This window comes from Epinephelus lanceolatus, chromosome 1, assembly GCF_041903045.1.
Source record: "Epinephelus lanceolatus isolate andai-2023 chromosome 1, ASM4190304v1, whole genome shotgun sequence".
Lineage (NCBI taxonomy): Eukaryota > Metazoa > Chordata > Actinopteri > Perciformes > Serranidae > Epinephelus > Epinephelus lanceolatus.
Genome location: NC_135734.1, coordinates 6,974,112 through 6,994,627, shown reverse-complemented (window position 1 = coordinate 6,994,627; position 20,516 = coordinate 6,974,112). Strand labels below are relative to the sequence as shown.

The window sequence follows — 20,516 nt, the reverse complement described above, 5'->3', positions numbered from 1 at the left end:
AGCTCTACTCCAAGCTCCCTCCGGATGTCCGAGCTCCTCACCCTATCTCTTCGGCTGAGCCCAGCCACCCCACGTAGGAAACTCATTTCTGCCGCAATCTCATTATTTCGGTCACTACCCAGAGCTCATGACCATAGGTGAAGGTTGGGACGTAGACGGACCAGTAAATCGAAAGCTTTGCCTCCCGGCTCAGCTCCCTCTTCCCCACGACGGACCGGTACAGAGCCTGCATCACTGCAGAAGCCACACCAAAATGCCGATCCATCTCACGCTCCATTCTACCCTCAATGTGAACAAGATCCCTTGCAGTAACTCTCCCCCAACTGGAGAGGGAAATCGACTGGTTTCCGGCAGAGAACCGTGGCCTCAGATTTGGAGGTGCTGACTCTCATCCTGACTGCTTCACACTCGGCTGCAAATTGCCCCAGCTCATGCTGTAGGTCACGGTGTGATGAAGCCAACAGAACCATATCATCTGCGAAAAGCAGAGATGCAATTCTGAGGTCCCCAAACCGGACCCCTCGAGATCCTGTCAATGAAAATCACAAACAGAATCAGTGACAATGGACAACCTTGGCAGAAGGCCAACACCCACCAAGAACGTGTTTGACTTTACACCAAGTATGCGGACACAGCTCTCACTTTGGTCATACAGGGACCAGATGGCTCGTAGCAGCGAGCCCGGTACCCCATACTGCCGCAGTACCCCCTACAAGACCCCCCAAGGGACGTGGTCGTAAGCCTTCTCCAAGTCCACAAAGCACATGTAGACTAGATGGGCAAACTCCCACGACCCCTCCAGCAACCTTGCAAGGGTAAAGAGCTGGTCCACTGCTTCATGGCCAGGACGAAATCTGCATTGCTCCTCCTGAATCCAAGGTTCAACAATTGGTTGGAGCCTCCTTTCCAGCACCCTGGACTAAACTGAGCAGTGTGATATCACAATAGTTGGAGCACACCCTCCTGTCTCCTTTTTTGAAAATGGGGACCACCACCATGCCACTCTGCAGGCACCGTACCCGACCTCCACACGACACTAAAAAGGCGTGTCAGCCAAGACAGCCCAACAGTGTCTAGAGCCTTCAGCATCTCAGGGCAATCTCATCCACACCCGGCACCTTGCCACTGGGGAGCTTTTAATTACCTTAACAACCTCTGCCAGGGATATGGGCGAGTCTTCAGGCTTTGCCTCGTTCACAGTGGATGTGATGGCCAGGTTCAGGAGGTCCTCAAAGTGCTCCTTCCACTGCTCAGTGATGTCCCCAGTTCAGGTCAGCAGTTGTCCTTTTCTGCTGAGCACAGCCTGAGACAAGCCCTGCTTTCCCTTCTTGAGGCATCTAACGGTCTGCCAGAACTTCCTTGTGGCTTACAGAAGGTCCTTCTCCATAGCCTCCCAGAACTCCTCCCACACCTGGGTTTTTGCTTCAGCAACTGCCAAAGCTGAGGCCCTTCTGGCCAACAGGTACCTGTCTGCTGCTTCAGGAGACCCCTGGGCCAGCCAGACCCAAAAGGCCTCCTTCTTCAGCCTGACAGCCTCCCTCATCGCTGGTTTCCACCAGCGGGCTCTTAGGTTGCCACCACGACAAGCACTGACAACCCTCTGACCACAGCTCCTAGCAGCCGCCTCCACACTGAAGGCTTTGAACATGGACCACTCAGACTCCATGTCCCCAACCTCCCCCGGGATGAATGAGAAATACTTCCGGAGGTGGGAGTTGAAGACCCCACGGACAGATGTTCCCAGTTCACCCTCACTACACATTTGGGTTTATCAGGTCTGTCCGGCAGCCTCCTCCACCATCTGATCCTACTTACCACCAGGTGGTGATCAGTTGACAGCGCTGCTTCTCTCTTCACCCAAGTGTCCAAGACACATGGCCGCAGATCTGATGATCCAACCACAAAGTCAATCATCGATCATTGACCTAGGGTGGTACCAGATACACTTATGAACCATTTGTGCAATTAATTCATGTTTATATATTTTCTCTAAGAGTTGTTTTTGTATTTTCACACACACAAATATTAAACAGCAAAAAAGTGACTACTTTTCTTTTTCATGACAAGATAGATTTTTCTGAGTGTGTATAAAGGCAACAACCAATTGTATTGTGCAGAAAAACAACAACATGAAGAGTCTGAACATTATTACTCCTTCTAACCTTGACAAAAGCAGTGCATACCAGATTCACTCCTTCCACACCTTTCACAATAAAAGCACTAGACATGTATACACTGCATAACTGTTTACCAGAGGGGACTGAAATTCACTCAGGGCATTTCACTGAAAGGAAACTCAGTGAAACAGCTTACAGTAGCTTAGGCTAAAGAACAACTTACCTCCTTACCTTAACTGCCAGGCGCTGCTGTGGGTCAATAGAGTCCTCGCAGTTGTCAAAAATTTGCATTGCTGCCAGCATGAATAGTTTAAATGTGTAAGATTAGCAGGCGAGTATTTTGTATTTTTGTGTCATTTATTCATTTATTTATTCACGACCTCAGTGTGTAAAGGCCTTCCAATGTGAAAATATACTGACTCTACATGCAGTTTTTCCTCACCGTCTCTCTCTGCCATTGCTGTGTCCTCCAAGCAGAGACTCCCTTACTTTCTTCAGAGGCAAACCATTAAAATGTGCAAAATAAAATGAAAGAAATTGCTCCAAAAAACCCAACAGGCAATGTCCTCAGCCAATATCCAATAGCCTATATGTTCTCAAAGAGAATAAAGAACATGCTTCCAATTCTTCCACTGTTTGATGCTCGAATAGTGTTTTCATATTTATCTGCATTAGTGTGGATGAAAGCTCTCTAGGTCAAGCAATGGAAGCGCCATGTCGAGTCAGAGTTCAAATTGTTACCCCAATTGTTATCATTGTAAATCTGAGCACCAGTTCTGAAACCCTGAACACATATGTGTATTGTGCAGTGGGCTTTTCTAGGAACAATTGAACATACCGTTATACAGTGGGCTACATTTCTGTCATGTGATATTGTATATCCTGTACAATGTGTCTGCACAGTATGTGTTGGTAAGTGATGTGTCTTTTGCTCCTTCCAGGTCCCACTGATCTCTGTTGCTTCATTCTTCTTTATGAAGAATGAGTCTGTCTTTTCTGTACCTGTCCATTTTGACTAAAACAATGTTGGATTTAACCTGCTCTCTAAATCTAAGTTCTAACTCAGCTGTGTGAGAGTGGCACTAAAACTTCAACTGATCTTCAACTGTAGACACTCTGGAATGAGAAAAAGCCTCTGAATTGTATTACTGACCTTGGAGACAACAGTATAAATACCTATATATCAACGCAGACATAACAACAAGGATCCTGTCTTTCCTGTGTTCAGGCTATCTATATTACATTATATAGTATTATATACTGTATCCAAAGCACAAAGGGATGTCTTATTGTTGAAATGTCATTGCTTAAATGAAGCAATTATATGAATTTACAGTCTTTGATTGATGCAGCATTGCATCTGATGGCATTGGAATTCAAAAGATGGCTCTGTATGAGTGTGCAGGGTAATATTCAAAAGAGGTGCGATCAGCATTTATTATCACCTGATTGGGACTGTGCTGTTGTGCTCATAAACTGTGTGATTAATCCATCTCCAGTGTGAGACCCTGTTTTGTTTTTCAATCAGTAATAAGTCAAACATTAATACCCAACCCCTCCCTCACAGTCAAGGTTGTTGCTTTACTCTGATTCTGACCCAGACTCCATCTCTAGTGCTGATCCCTCAAGTCCACTCAGCTCTCAGCTCTGTGTGTACGTGTGTGCTTGTGTGCATGCAAGGGTTTACATGCATGTATCATGTGGAGCTTCTTTCCTCTTTCTTTCTCTGCACTTCCTCTCTCTTGCTGTCTCCCCTGTTTCCTCACGTCTCGTCCGTCTCTCTTCCCCACGCTGAAATGGGTCATCTGTCCCTGACAGGAACGAAAACGAGAACAGGTACTTTGGTTTCGGCACGGCATCTCTCTTGGCCTGTGCATGTCGGGGTAGGAGGTGTTTCCCCTTAGCTGGGGAAAACATGCTGCTGGATAAGGCGTAGCTTAATAGGGGAGGCCAAACAGGACAATCTGCCTGATAAATGCATTGCTGGCTCTTTGGTCGGTCTGCAAAGAGTGCACAGATTTCATTCATGATGTAATCAATATCAGTCCAGCTGGCCTGCTTTAGTTTTTAAAGCAATATTTGAACAATGTGATAGACAGAGGACACACGCTGACATCAGTAATTAGACGTGATTATCAGAGAGAGGGACAGGATGCAGCAGAGTGCCAGGCTTTGGTTCCTTTATGGGTGTCAAACTGTCAATCCAATAATCATCCAAACTATCACATTTCCAGATTTGTTCATTTGATAACAAGGTGAGGGCTCCCTGGCTCTGCAGCATGCTACTTCCATGATTGTCACATGACATCCCTGTGACACACACAGAAGCACAAAGAGGAAATAACAGGGTTGTGCATTAGTCAGTATGTATGTTCGATTATAGACTGCATAAAATGATGGACGTAGCCACCGTGACATCACAAATTGGATTGTGGACTCCCATTTTGAAGCTTAACATTTGGATTTTTGCCGTCGCCATCTTAGAATTTTTGAGACTATATTTGGAAGAGAGGGTAACCTTATAGCTAGCAGCTTGCTTGGTTAGCCTGGTGTATTTACAGCTGTGGTTAACTATAAAAATGCTAATGCTAACTTTTGCTCGTGAAAAAGAGGCTTAGAACCATTAAAACAAAAAGTACTTACTGGAAAAAAAAAAAAAAAAAAAAAAAAAAATGACGACTCCGTAGAGGGTCTTTTAGTAAACCAGATGATCTGGTGCGAGGCAGTGCATTCTTGTAGTTCTAGGTTTCCTACTGTACCTCATGAGCAAAAGCAAATGCTTGTCCTTTTTCTCAATTTTTTTCTTGTCATTATGTAGAACCAATGTCAAAAGTAAGTAAAACCATCTTTCCTGCAGTGAGACAATGGGCCTCATTCACAAACAGTGCGTACTCACAAATCTGTGCTTAAACTGTGCGTACGATCATTTGACGCACAAATCCGGGATTCATCAATATTTTCTTACCCGAATTTGTTCTTACTCTGCGAACAAATTTAGAACTGCCTCAGACCATGCATACGCACAAATGAGGAAGGCCGAACTGACTTAGAAAATGCAAACATACCTTTTAAGTACATGCAGAGTCTATAAAACCACATTCATGAAAAAGAGATTTAATTAACATTTTTTAAAATAATTAATTTACTAATATATTGGCCAAATGGATTAAATTACCATGAAATTGACACACGTTGACCCTCATCATTGTGACAATTAAAATATTAACAATAACATGAACAGAAAAACTATCACTCCATCAGCGTGCAGATGATCTGTAATGCCGACTGCTATATCCTTAAGGCTGTGGCCCGCTGGCCAGGAGGCACCCACGACTCATTTATTTTGCAAAACAGTACAGTGGGAATGCGTTTGGAGGCAGGTGCTGTGAGAAGTGGATGGCTTGTTGGTGAGCATCTTTTGTTCTAGTCTTTTATTTCAATTGTTTTAAGTTAGTATTTTCAGTAAGTCTCTATTCCGTTAATGTTAAAATGTTATATTGTTTAGGTGACCGGGGATATGGCCTTAAAACATGGCTGATGACACCATACGCAAACCCTGAAACCCCTCAAGAGGTGCGCTATAATAACATACATGCCCACACACGCGCCGTAGAGCGCACTTTTGGCGTGCTTAAGGGCCGTTGGATGTGTTTTGATCAGATACGGCCGGTGGCAAACTACTTTATACCCCTGAGAAGGTGTGCAAGATCATCCTGGCATGCTGTGTCCTCCACAATCTTACAATGACCCATGGTATTCCTGTAAGACCCGGCGCCATCGCTTCTAACAAACTGTGAAATTTACTACTTCTCTCCTCGCGTAACCGCTTCCTTCATTCATGAATCAACTCTAGGCAAGCGGTTTCCTTATATGGAGAAATGGGGGCGTGGTAGTATGCTGATTGCAGATCGCGGAGACGCGCCTGTCAATTTAGAATGGTTCTGATTTACTAACATACGCACGGTGGTGAGAACAAAATTGGCCGGTACGCACGTGTCATGAATCCGACGGTGATTTTGCGCAAGTACTTATTTTTTATTATAGTTTTTTGTATGTACCACAAATTTCTGATTTGACCTTTCTGTTTATCCACAGACTAAACTATTAAGATACAATGAGTTAATAGTCATCTTTAAATTCATTTGTAGGCATATTTTGAGACAGGTTATCTGTTTTTTCCTGCTTCCAGTCTTTATGCTCAGGTAGGCGAAACACATCATGAAGTCGATATTGATCTTCTCATCACAGTAGTGTAAAAATAACAAATACGTGTTTTTCCACAGGTCATGCTTTTATTCTCAAAACAGAGATATACTCTTTAATAACAGATGAATCCCAAAATATTCTCCATCACCCTGGTGATAAACATTCTGCTTTTAAACTGCATACTTGGTACATAGAAAATAACATAATTGCACAGTCATTCATAGTAAGCCAAGATGAAGGGGAAATTATATATCAGGTAAGATACATTATCTCTCAGAACGCAGCAGAGCACCTACTGAGGCTGTTCACGACTGAGTAAATTCAGAACTAAATATAAAATGTCTGGTTAGCAGCCCTCAGCTCTTATACAACCACATGGAAAGAGCACATTAGCAGTCAAACCTCAATTAAAACACACAGGCCATAGTCCCCTGCCACAAAGTTAAAAAAAATCATTTACTGTTTGTGGCTCAAAGCTGCTTTTTTATCAATCTCAATATTGAAAGCAATATTACACAACTCCATCAATCTATGCCTGCGCATTTCTGTTACCCTGAGTTGCATATGGATCAGTCTATACCAAAAGAGCTTGTATCAAACTTCTGTATAAATAAAAGAGAAAAGAAGAATCCCCATAACCACACCGGGCTCTTCATGGATCAGCTGTTCCAGCAGTACAAGGAGACGTGATCCCAGAAAGCTGCCTGAGTGAACAGTATGGGAGGTCTTTTTTTGTTCCAGCCAAGGCACTAACATGTTTTTCACCCTTCTAGAGGTTAATTGCATTGTTTTTCCTCCACCGGCTGACATTTAAAAAGCATCCGCCACCAGGTGCACGGGGCGAGAGATGGCGAGGGAAATCAATTTGTGTTGTAGTGAGGGCAGGGAGGCAGGACGATCTATGTTTGGCACAATTTGACACCCTTAAGGAACTGATTAAGGCAACAAACAACTAGAGAACAGTTGGAGGACAAAAGATTGAACAAACACTTCTAAAATCCAACCAAAGAAAATGTAAGACCTCGGATCCATCAATCTTTGAAAGTAGAAAATGCTTCAAAGTAAAAACATCAGGAATGACATACTATTTCTTCTGTGTATAGCTTCGTCTGTTCTCTTTATCTAGTTTTGCATTATGTCTTCTTTCGAGAATCATCTATATATTCAGTATGCAAGATAAGAATTAAACACCATTAATTCTTTTAAGAAAAACAAGTTTTACTTGTCATCCTGCATGAAAAACACAAAGTTTATAGTGTAGATGTTAAAGTTAAAATCCAATTTGTTACAACCTGGGTCTTAATTTTCAAGACTGGCCTTCCCTAAAAAATTACACCATACGTCATTTGTACAAGCAGCTTATCAGGACCAATATTTACGTTTAGTGTTTGGAGGCGACCTCCAGTGGCTGTAGTAATTATGAAGGGAGCAAGGGAGAAAGTCAGGTGACAAAATTTAATGAGGGACAACATCCCTGTAGGGTGGAGAGAGGGGCACATAGATGTATACAGAGACCAGTTTAGCCCTTGCAAACTGAATGGGGATAAATTGATTTAATCATGCGGCTCTAATAGACTTTTGAAATGTTATCAGCAGTGGTAAAGTGGAGGGTATATGCAGGCATTACGTTAAGTATGTAAAGCGATGATGTGAAATTACGTACATATGTACTTATTTCAAGCCAAACCAGGATTCTTTTCTGAGCCCTAACCACACCGGTAGGGGCCCTAAATTAGGAAAAACTCTTGTGAGTCATATTAGAGAGTAAGGACAAATGACGTATGTGGTCTTATGAGTTGGTGCACTTGCTGTAATATTTGTAGTTGGCCATCGGCCTTGTACAAACCAATTTAATTGCTGAGATCTGGGAATGCAGCAACATTGCTTAAAAGCCAGACAGGTTAAGAAACACAATTTCCATCACATTTTATAGATCAGCTAGCCACTTCAAATTGGACCAGTCATACTTACTGTAGAGTAGTCATACATGCACAGTTTTCTAGTGTAATAAAGGATTAAGATTGGCATTTCAGTTGAGCTCAGTATCAGTCTTACCTCCACATGAAGTTGTTTAGATAACTGTTGGCTTGTTTACAACCCAACCGTACTGCCAGAAAAGAACATTGATATTGTACAATTAGATGGAGTAAATCATGAGTTGTGAAATCCTCCAATGTGTAGTAATTCAGATACTGAGCTGTGACAATCATTTGTCTGACTGCTCGTGTTTCTTGCCCCATCAGACTTTGCATTACTGAAGTTCCCGTGTTCCCATATCTCAGCAATTGGTGACGTCAGTGTTTTTACAACTAAAATCAATGATGGCCAAAACCACAAAAACAAGACCCAAGTTGTAACAAACTGGAATTAGATGGCTCCGACACATGCTATGCTGCCCGTTTCTATATGCACAGAAGAAAAAAAAAAGAATTTTCATATAATTCAAAGCCCAAACCATTACTATATTTGTTTTATGTCATGAGCATTATGATGATTTACCTCCATACTTAGAAGAGATTTATACATGTTAATGTTGGAATATTGTCCTCATCTCCCTTCTCAGTATCTCTGTATAAAGCATGTCTGGTTGTCCATTTGTGTCATGACTGTCTTTCTGTTCTACCCCTCCCACTTTATGTCTGTGTCCTTTGTCTCTTTTGGGATTTATTTTCCTCATTGGTCCAAAGGTCTCTTGAAAGGTATGAAAAGAAAGGAGTCTCCACCTGAGTCTTCTTGATCCTGCTCTAAAATAATCTCATCTTCTGTTGCTCATTTGCAGTGCATTTTAATGTATTAATGTCTGTTTTCAATTTGTTAACACCCTAATGAATTTTATCTGTCAAATGAAAGCATTTCAAACCATGATTAATCCAATATTGGATAAAATCAAACCTATGCAATGTCCCCAATACAAGTTAAGCAGAGGAGCTGACTTCTTGATTCTACAGTTATGTTAATCTGTGTCATTTTCATGAGATTTTGTTAACGCTGCAGATGGGCGAGTTTAAGTTTTGTTATGCAAGAAGGTTATCTGAGACTCACTCCCATTTTCTAAGTTACTTCCCCCACCTTTGCTCTTCTACTCTAAAAATCTCCTAATCAAATAATTGAATCATTCCTTACTCTGCCCCCTTTCATTCGGAAGACATTTTGAAGTCACTGAAATAAAAGGCTCCCTCTTAAAGCTGCCCAGCTCACTGAGGCTGCTAGTGCAGCGTGGTCAACAAATGAAAGCAAGCTTGGCAAATGTGGCCAGGGCAGGCGGTTTAAAAAAGACTTGCCTCTTGGCCACATTTATTTAATTAGCTGTAAGAGATGTAATCTTGAAGCGTTTCAGTGGCACTGGTGCATGGAGAGATGTCCTTCTGATCTACTCTTGGTACACTCAAAGGATATTGAACCACAGAGCCACTTTCTATCTGCCCTCTGCTGTGCTGCTCAACTTACTGTACGCTGAATCTGATGTACTGATGAGTTATAAGGACATGAACAGACAACCTGTAGGCATTCTGGGCACTTTTAGTGACATACTTTCTTTCTTTACAAATACAAACTGCTGTCTGCAGTCTTTGGGCAATGATACATTTTTTTTCTGTGTTGGCTCCTTGTACAGTGTGTTTTTGTCATTTGACTCACTAACATACAGCCAAAGCTGCTACCAAGATATTAAAACCAAGAGGGGACATTCTTGACAAGTAACATTCTAATGGATTATAAAACAATGACCTTTCCCTCACATTTATCCACTTCATGCTCAACTCCCACTCTCTTCATCTACTCATCACTTCACCTTGTTACATGTCAGCATGTGCTATGAAAGTGTCCATTGTTTCAATATCTTTGCTTCTCTCATTGTCTCTCACTATACTATAAAAGATGTTTTTATGGATTGATAAAATAAATGCTGGATTTGGGGTTCAATTAGAGTCGAATTCGCTGGATTCGAATTGTGATAGACTTTGATCGTGCTGCATCTGCTGCAGTCCATTTGTACTCTTGATTATTAACATGTATGGTTTCTAAAATGTGTCAAGTGATGTCTGTGGTTCCCCCAGTGTTTTGGCATGGAGCATGATGATTCAGAGAAGCTACAGTGTCGATTCTGTCCTCTCCAAGGAAATCTGAAAACATGATGTTTTATAACCTTGAAATGCAACACACAGAATTAAGTGGTGAAGAGAAATCAGACAGAAAAATATTTAACTTTTGCATCCTTCAAGTGCATTTCCTGCTGTTATGCTACTGGCTTGATCTGAGACAAGAAAGCTATTGCTAGCCTGTAGCTCTTTCTTCTTGTGCATGAAGTTCTCTCCCCCCAAAAGCAGAGTTAGGAGACATACAGCCATGCTCTGAACTGAAATCAAGCACAGCTCCACAAATGAGGTGCAATGGAGTTTTCATGCTTAGATCTCATGTCAGAATATGGCCACCATTTAGCATGTGTATGCAAATGTCTTGTTTAAATTTTTGAGGACAGTATTTATCTCTTTTAATCGCCCCTGTCTCCTACCAAATACTGTGTGCTTACTTATATGCCTTGTCAAAGAAGTATACGTCTGTAATATTGTTACTGGCAGTATTTTTTCCAATCCAGGAAGTGTAACATTCTTATACTGTACAGACGTTATGGGGAGGAGGTTATCAAGGACAATTCAAATGCAGAGCTATGACAGAGCACATGTCCTGTGTCATTAATAAGGACAGCACCAAATCATACATGTTTCATCCTACCTGTAGTGTTGATTATCAGTCAACATTGTTGTGGTGTGAGTTGCAGAGTGTTGGAGATAGTGGCTGTAGAGAGGTCTGCCTTCTCTTTAATATAATAGAACTTCCGCATGCATCTACTCATGGACAAGAGGCTTGTGCTCGTGACAGTGGGAGATGTAAACAATAATGAAGGGATGCACAGTATTGGTTTTTTTTTGCCGATATCATATATGGTGATATATAACAACTTCTTTGACTGATAACTGATACCGATATTGATATACCCACATTATTCCCCACCTAATTTAGTGATCACCAAGTCTCTTCTGTTGTGGAATTAACATCATATTATGCATGTATACTCTTATCATGATGGCTCACCAGCAGATGGAGGTATGAAATATAATGCTTTTTAATGTATGCAATATTCATTCATTGTGCAAAAAACGAAAAAGCATGTTGGCCAATTACCGATGAAGTGCCCATATCACACCCTGCATCCATGAGTAGATGCAATTCTCCCTCTACTTGGTAATATGGTTTGCGAATGTGGTTTGGTAGAAAGAAGAGAGTTCCTGCATGAAACTGCTCACAGCAGGGTCTGTGGATTATCTCAAGTAAGAGGGTCAGAATACCTGGAAAGAGACATTGCTGTTGAGTTTTTCACATGTATTTTTTTGCTGCTTTGAGCACCACAAGCCAAGTGCCATCTAGTTCCATTATATTGAAGAGAAGGCAGATGACTCTCGGCAACTCACACCAAAACAATCTAGACTGATAAATTGCACTATAGGTAAGAGGAAAAATATGTAGTTTTGATTTAGAGGTGAGCTGTCCCTTTAAGGCTGTATGTTGATAGTGATCATTTCCCAGATTTATTCACTATAAACATTTTGCATTTATTTATTTTTTATTATTTTTAAGGAGACAGGGTTGCTTTTAAAAAATAGAGCCGAATACTGTATAGTGTTCTGTAAAACTGACGTCTAACTTTAGATCAACAAGCATCTTTAGTATAAAATGCAATGCAGCTATCTTTTTAAAGAGTAGGTTTGGATTTTCTTAAGTCTATCTTAACACAGTACTCATGTGCCATAAGTATGTTGAAAGAGTGGTCATCTATTCTTCTGTCCAGTGGGTCATGATGCAATTCTACTGAGATGTGGGACGAAATCACTGCCGGATCCACGCAAAAATGCCTTCTAAAGGCTTGGACATACTTTCCGCATCCATGGAGAGCTGTGATAATGTAGATGTGTGCACAGTTATATTCATAGTACAAATGACGGTTCACGTCAGGCCTTGGCAGCAAACAGGAGGGCAGGGAGATGAGCTTACTGTTCTCCTACTGCTTGCATTGAGTGAAAGTGAAACTAAACAGTGGGGTTAATGGATGTCAAATATCCAATTTAAAACTAACGTCACTGTGGTGAGGCAGCTCCAGCTGGCTTGAAAGCAGTGTTGTGGACTTGACCAGAGTGTGGAGCAAGAGATTGGAGCATGTACAGTTGGCGTGCTTGCTATGCCTACAGTCCATATGGTCACAAAAAGAAAATCAAAAATAATCTGTACACATATGACCACACAGTGATCTGTGCAGACCCTTGTGGACTATTATCACAAAGCTATGATGGAATAATACTGTAATATAATGTAATATACTGACATGACAATTATTTTTGTTGGTTACTGGTTATCAGTCACTCCAAGTTGAGCTGAGTGTACTGGACTTTGTGTCCTTTATATCTTTAATTCTCAGGTGAGAGGAGAGGCATCTTTATAAGATAAGGAGTGTTTCTTAAATTAGTGCCCCTACTGGTCGGGTTAGGTTTAGGAAAATAATCATGGTTTGGGTTAAAATAAGTATGTTTTTATGTGATGTAACTTCCATTAGCACTTAATGTAAAGTGATGACGTCGTGTTAACGTATGCAACGTACATAACTTAAAATAATACTTACTTTTGTTTCACAACTGACACAAACATGGGTCTCCTGGGTGAAAGTCCTGTGTTTGTTTGATCTGTCGATCCACCCTAAGCTCCTTCATACAAGGACTTTGTCACAAATCATACTACATAGCCTTACTTCCACCTTTGCTCCCGTCATAATTACTACGGGCACTAGAGGTAGCCGCTTACACTAAACATAAATATTGGTCATAATAAACTGCTTGTACTAGTGACCTATGGTGTTATTTTTGGGTGGAAGACCGTCTCAAACCACTTCATCATCAGTATGGTTAGGAGGACTAAATAGAAAGAACTGACATATAGCATGTGAGTACTGTATCTATGTAAAATTGAAATGATTCAAACCTATCCTTTAAGGAAAATATGGAAAAGAAATGAATCTGAAAAATCTAAATTCTAGTCTGACAAGACTTGAGTGACCTGCACATTCAGTCACTTTACCTAGAGTTAGAAAAGCTGAAAATTAAAATCATTTCTTTACCTGCAATTGCTATAACCTTTAACTTTCCCCTTTTTACCTGTGCTGAAAGGGGACAACAGGGTCCCGAACTCCTGCTGACACCATCTAACAACATCCTGCTCCCATTTCAACCTTTAACTCTGCACTTAATTCACCTTTGCAGCAGCGATGAGGACAACAAGCCTCTCCAGGGCAGCCAGACATCGCTGGATGGCAACGTGAAGGAAAGTGACGACAGTCTGGTGGACTACGGCGAAGGTGGCGACGGCCAGTTCAATGAGGATGGCTCTTTCATTGGCCAGTACACAGTGAAGAAGGACAAGGACGAAACGGAGGGCAATGAGAGCTCTGAGGCCACCTCACCCGTCAATGCCATTTACTCGCTAGCGTAGCGTAGTAGCAGCACACTGGGGATGCGGTTGCACCCTCTGATTTGAGAGCGTTACGACAAACCACAACACCATACACCGGACACAAACACACACACAAATATATTAATATATGAAACACATTAAGGAACACAGCAGGGCCTGTCTGGAGACTGTGTAGGCTTCCCTCTGCAGATACAGTAACAGGGGAACACACGAGTGGAATTAGACCACAAGCCTTTATTTTAGTTTCCAGCTCTAAGAAACTGGCCCACTGGAGGTGACATTTGGACAAAGAGGACAGTACTCGTTCTCCTCTGCGCTCTGCCTGCCCTTACACAGACTTGAAGTGTGCCTTCGGGACAGCTTTCAGCATTTGGAGGCATCACCAAGCGTTCTTTAGAGATTTTTCTTTGGTTTGTTTCTGCTCCGAACATTTTCAGTGCCCCAGCTCTCCTTCCTGATAACACCCCTCATACCTCTGTGTAGCATCCCAGTAAAGTACACACAAGAGGTCCCTGACACACACATATACACACACACACACACACACACACATTGGCCCCGTCCTGTAACATATCAGCTTCTAACCATTAAACTCAACAGGATGCCGGCAGATATGTTTATCATATTGATATTTACGCAATGAAAGATTTTAGTTTTTCCACAGCTGGTAGACGAGTCATTGAACCTTAATGAGTGCTGTATACAGTCCTGGCACACATTTTAGTGCCCTGCAAAACTATGCACTGTCACCTCCTCCATACCATTTTGGGTTTAATCTGGTTAGTAGAAGTACACATTTTAGGTTTCTTTTTTACCACTTGCAGGCTCAATCACATGCTTTTATTCACTTTGCCTTGTACAATGTGGTAGACATGTTTTTCTTACCTCTAATCCAATGTTGTAGTGGCCGCCATGAGAGAAGTTATTTTGGCCACAAGCACCAAGCTCTGCTACAGTATGTTGTTACTGAATCCCATTTTTAAAAAGATAATGAGTATTATTTTGGAGCATGTTATTAACTTAGTGCAAGAGAAATGGAAGGCAACAGAGAGGAGAGTTAGTTTTGCTTGAGAAACATCAGTAGACCACAACCTAGTGAGTTCCCTAGTTAGCATGCTGGCTAATGCTGCATTCATGTCAAATGGGAACAACAGTTGGTTGACTGTTGTACGCTTGTAAGTTCCTTTTTACGTTGGTTTCTTAGTTGTGACACACATGAATAAGTGATCAGAACTTTTGAAAGTATGTTTTATACCAAACCAGACAACATTAATGAAATGTGGTGATCACGAAAAAAGATCAGACATTTCAGGCTGTTACTCTGTGTTGTTATTCAGGCTGGGGGGGGGGTTAAAAAAAAAAAAAAAAAGGATATATAAAGTAAAGTAAGGGAGATATACTTACTTACCCTTACTTTCATGACTTTTCTCAATTGTGACACAAGCACTCTGGAAGTTTGGGGTCCCAACCTCAAAATTCCATATTTAGTTTTAAGCTCCTGTGAGCTGAGATGTGTAATGTTTTCGAGTTGGAAGCTAACATCTATGTTCTCTCCCACGAGACATGAATGCAGCTTAAGAGGCTGGGATCCTTATGGTGTGTTCAGACTACATTTTTGCCTTGGGCTTTTTCAGGCAAATTTCATAACTGGATTTTTTTTTTTTTTGTCAATCTGTATTTTTTTGCCTTAAACAGCCAATGTACAGGCATTCGCTGTCAGCTAGTTAGCATACACAACAACCTCCAGTTCTCTCTGTCACCTCCTCCAGACCTCTCTCCGTTGTTGTCTATGTATGGTTTTAAATTGGACTCATGAAGCCTGGTAATAGGCTAAAAGTTTTGCTCTAGTTGAAACATTTTTAACTCACGTGAACACATTTTTGGCTCATTTCATTAATTTTTGTGCTCTCACCTCTTTGGATTGACTTTATATGCAATCGTACCACCTGTGTTTAGTCTGAACCCACCTCTACAGAGGAATCCACACCTCTCTCCCTCTCTCTAGTTTTTAAGAACTCAATTTGTTAATAATTTCGGATGAAAAAACACAGCTTCAGAATACTTGAATTAAATGACAGGATTTACAGCATGAAAATATATACATTAAATTCACAGCCACCTTTGAAAGGAAATGAATCAGCTAACTTTTTAGTTTTTGCAGAGGAGGAAAGATAAAAGAAAACTGTTTGAGTAACAGGACAAGTTCTTAGAAGTATGTACGCTCAGTATTTCACGTCCTACAACCATATTTGTCATGTAGTCATTCAGTTAACAGACTGATGAACTGACAGCCAATTCTTTAATTTATACTAAATGTTCACTGAGTGCTCATTTGTTTCCCCACATCACTTTGGCACTCACATTGTAGTAACCTGCTACTCAACAGCACTATTAAACCCTCCAATGATAAATCATAAAGATCTTTACTGCAGTTAGAAACTGGAGTTCACATTGTATTTCAAATATTTATTTTATATTTCTATTTATTACATTATGTGGGTAGTATTAATATTAGTCCTTAATTTAATAATTGTTATATACACATTTTTGACCAACTTATTTTGTTGTTTCACATCAGAAATAGCCGGAATAAAGGTGTCTTTAGAATCTGTTGTTGTTCATCACGAGAGGCATTAAACACACCAGTATGTTCAAGTTAATTGTGATATTTGTAGCAGCTGGCTTCTCTGCTGTAAACAAAACAACAACAACAACAAAATACCTGTCACCGTACTTACAAAAAGGTCATGTTTATCTGTCCATTGTGCTGCTCTTCTCGTACTCATGTTGTATTACAGTTACTCTGTGTTGTTATTCAGATTTATGTAACATTACCTTTCCACCACACAGAAAATTAATATTGTTGCTTATTATTTATTTGACATATATTCTGTACACGTACTGTAGGTCCTGAAGAAAAATCTCTTATATTTGTAAATATTTAAAAGTCGATTTCCCCAGAAAAATGCTTTATCTGAAAAGGAAACAAAAAGTCACAAATCTGTATACACCGAGCAAATGCGACAGGTGCATCTTTAGTCTGTTATGCACCTTTGTAATGTAGCTTTGACTAACATTTGCACTCTGAAAAAGTAACAAGAATCATCATTCACTCTATGTTGCCCTTTGCTTTGACATTGTGATATATGGTACTGACTGTGGCAAGTCCATCAGTCTCTTGTTTGATGCAGGTTTGGATTCTATATAGTGAAAGAGGAATACGTTAGATTCTCTATGATGTAAATAAGACATTGAGTGCTCCTGCAATTTGTAACATTGTCGCACACACTGCTAGTAGGCCTAAAAAACATGCATTCGCTGCCGTTTTGGAACAAACTCCCCTCTTATATATCTGTGATCTCTCTGACACCTAACATGCCTGTTGTTGCATAGCTAGTTCCATTTCACAACCCAGTCACCAGAAAAAATGTCTGTATTGTGCGTTTCTGCAAACTATAGATACATTACATTTGTACATTATTATATAGTGGATACATTGAAACTTTATGTTTCAACAGTGCTGTGGTTACTGTGTGGTTAGGTTTAGGCATGAAAATCACTTGGTTACGGATAGGAAAAGGTCATGTTTGGGCTTAAAATACATGGTTTTGGTGGCACAATCACGGCTGGGGATGCTGTCAATGTCCGTGATTTTTGTGACACTATCCCTGGTGGAAAACAGCGATGACTCCCTCAAACAACAGATTTTGTTGTTTGTTGGTCTCCAACCAATTCTCACTCTGACCTTGTCACATATCAACATTTGGTCATAGACTTTCCACGTGGAGATATGACATGCAAGGTACCCTGGGTGTGTTGGTTGTTGACGTTCAGCCTGTTACATGCATATATATATACATATACATTTCTGTTTTCACAGGAAATATACAGTTTGCATACAGTCTCTTTCAAAATAAATGCACTACGTTTGTACAACACCGCAAATTGACGTTTTTTCCTTTAACAACAAACACACGTGATTACATTTAGCCAACACATGCACGTGGTTGGGTTTGGCAACAAAAGCATGTGGTTGGATTTAGGACAAAATAACTAGGTTTGGCTTTACAATCATAACTCGTCAAATACAGTATTGGGGCTTTGTCAGTGTATTTTCACGTCTAGATATGCCACACAAGGTAACCTCCTGTGTCAGTCTATGCTTGTTACATGCATTGAGTCTTTTTAAAAAACACTTCTGTTTTCACAGGAAATGTACAGTTGCTGCTTGTTGGACGTATAAAGTCTTTTACAAAATACACAGAGCATAGGTAAAACACCTCATTTTTACATTTATTTCCTTGTGACACAAATGTACGTGGTTAGGTTTAGAGGGAGAAAAAGGTTTGGTTTCAAACTCACATAGAAAGCAAACAGCAGGCTGCTGGATGAAGGTTTGTGGACTCATCCACTACCCCTCCTGCCTGGGACTTTCCAGTTCTTTATATTAGGTTATTGCTGGCACCGCCATGTGGCATATCATATCGCCACATAGCGTGCCTTTGTGTGTTGTCATCCGATTTTGAAATCACTGACAAAGTGGCGGTATTTGACAAGGTCAGAATGAGAACAACTGGTCTTGCCTAGGTGTCATACCATCCACCACCCCCTCCACCTCCTGATGACAGTCAGCACATCAATTATGTCACTTTAGAAACACTGATATACAAAACATACAAATAAAACGTATTTGTGATTTGCAGAAATATACAATGTCAACATTTTTTTCTGGAGACTGAGCTGCATTTCAGGGGCCACCTAAGAGGACAAAAGGTCGAGTCTGCTCCTCTTCCACTAATGAGCCTCACATAAATCAAGCAGTGGCCAAATTTAGTTCCAGAAAGACATCTGTCAAAAAGTGTAGCAAGTAAAAGGGCAAATATATTCATATAAATTTTAAACGCCCTGTGATTGACACTATTTTCAGTCTGCAAACGAGGACAAACGGGAGTTTACTCCCATCAGTCATTATGTACACGTTGCAGATATAATTACAAGTTGACAAAGATTCCCTTAATGCACAATTAAACACATTACTGGCCAACAATCAGGTGAACAACTTTGGGCAACAGAGGGCTGAAATTCGACTTTTCAGACTTTGAAAGAGGCGGCCTCTAAAGTGGAACACAACATATGTCCTGGTGACAGGTGGCCAATTTTAAAACAGTTGAAACATTGTCCTCGTATTTCACACCCCTTACAAATCTAAGAAATCCAGAAACACAACCTCTGTGTCACTAATTCCCTCTTCCAGAAACTCATGTTCCCTTTGGTCATTCTGCAGAAACTCAAAGCAATATACTCTGAGTTTTAATCAGTTGGGCTTTTTCTCTGATGCCATTGTTTTACAGTATGTTCACTCTGTGACCACAGGGGGTTGTTAGTTTGAGCACCAGTCACCGACATCTTGACAAGAAGAGGAGACTGCTAAAATAGAAGAAAATAGGAAGAAAAAGCACCGAGAAATCAAAGATTGGGTTGGAACATGTACTTTCTCATTGGACTTGTTGGAAGTGTTTTCTTCCAGTTCTGGTCTGAAGACCTGCACCTCCCTCTTCCCACATGGCCTTTCATCTTTTCCCCCCAACCGGATCACAGCGGGGAAATGTTGTACACTGGCTAAATAACAAAGAAAAGAGAATTATGCATATTTGCTGGTACATAGTGCTTTTTTTCTTGTCCTTTTATTTGTGCACGTTGACTCTCTTTTTACTATCCGCATTGTCTCAGCTCACCTTTAAAGGGGGAAAAGAAAATGTCATGTGCAGTTTCACTGCTATGTGTTTTTCCTCATTTCAAAATGCTGCAAAGTGTAGAATTTTACTGGTGCACATGCAAGATTTGTAACTGGATTTTTTCAATGATTGATCACATGCTGTTTGGCTTTTTTTAATTTTTTTTTTATGAATTCTCATATTAGCATCTTCATGTTTTTACCATGTGTATCAGAGCAGCCCGTCAAAGTCTTGCTTCGACACGCAAAAATAACAGCTTTTGTAAGATACATACTCAACAGAAAATGGCATAAATATATTCACCATGTATGCGTGTATGATGAGATGTTGCAACTTCTGCTAGCGACGCCTTCTTTATAGTAAAGCTATTTCTTTTTCTCTACCTCCTGGCGGCTGGTCTTTCTGTTCAACTGTGAGCTTTTGACATGTATAGCGTGTGGTCTGAAGTGCATGGAGCAAGTGCATTCAGAATGTGTCCAACTCCACTTTTGCTGGTTTAACAGCATATCTGGGCACAAAGTAAGGCACAAGGGGCAAAGAGGTTGTATTCAGACCCTTAATTAATCTTAGGTGTGTTTTGGGTTTGCATGCCTGCACCTGGCCCACTGCTATATCCATAGCCGATTCAGCAAATTGGAGAAGCAGGTGGTTTTCTGTAGAGATAATGCAGTAAGAGCAGTAATGTCACTGCAGCAAATACCGTGGGACATGTAAGCAGCAAAACCAGAAACTGGAGTTTTACATTTGACAGAAGAAACAGAACTAAACTTTTAGCTTCTGAAAGCATGTCAAACATTTATCTTCTGCACACAGCATTTCTCCAACAGCAGCAGCTCTGCAGCTCTGCTCTGATCTCTATTATGTTCACATTACACACAAAGTAATTAATATTTTCCTCATTAATGATGAATTATGTCACCCACCTGCAACCCATCCACACATC

General features: G+C 40.7%; 1 protein-coding gene across 21 annotated transcripts in view; it reads left to right on the top strand.

Moving 5' to 3' along the window:
• The window catches only part of nfasca (neurofascin homolog (chicken) a), a 209,465-nt gene extending 189,510 nt beyond the window's left edge, over window positions 1-19,955 (top strand). For 18 of the 21 annotated variants that reach the window (XM_078171016.1, XM_078171090.1, XM_078170957.1 and 15 more), the window contains one exon: window positions 13,628-19,955. In XM_078171016.1, the coding sequence (XP_078027142.1) occupies window positions 13,628-13,856 (229 nt within the window). In that variant the 3' untranslated portion in view covers window positions 13,857-19,955. Of the gene's footprint in view, window positions 1-3,058; window positions 3,954-13,627 lie in introns of those variants that run through there. The other 3 variants (XM_078171241.1, XM_078171271.1, XM_078171485.1) reach the window with 2 other exon arrangements.
• The last annotated feature ends 561 nt before the right edge of the window (window positions 19,956-20,516 follow it).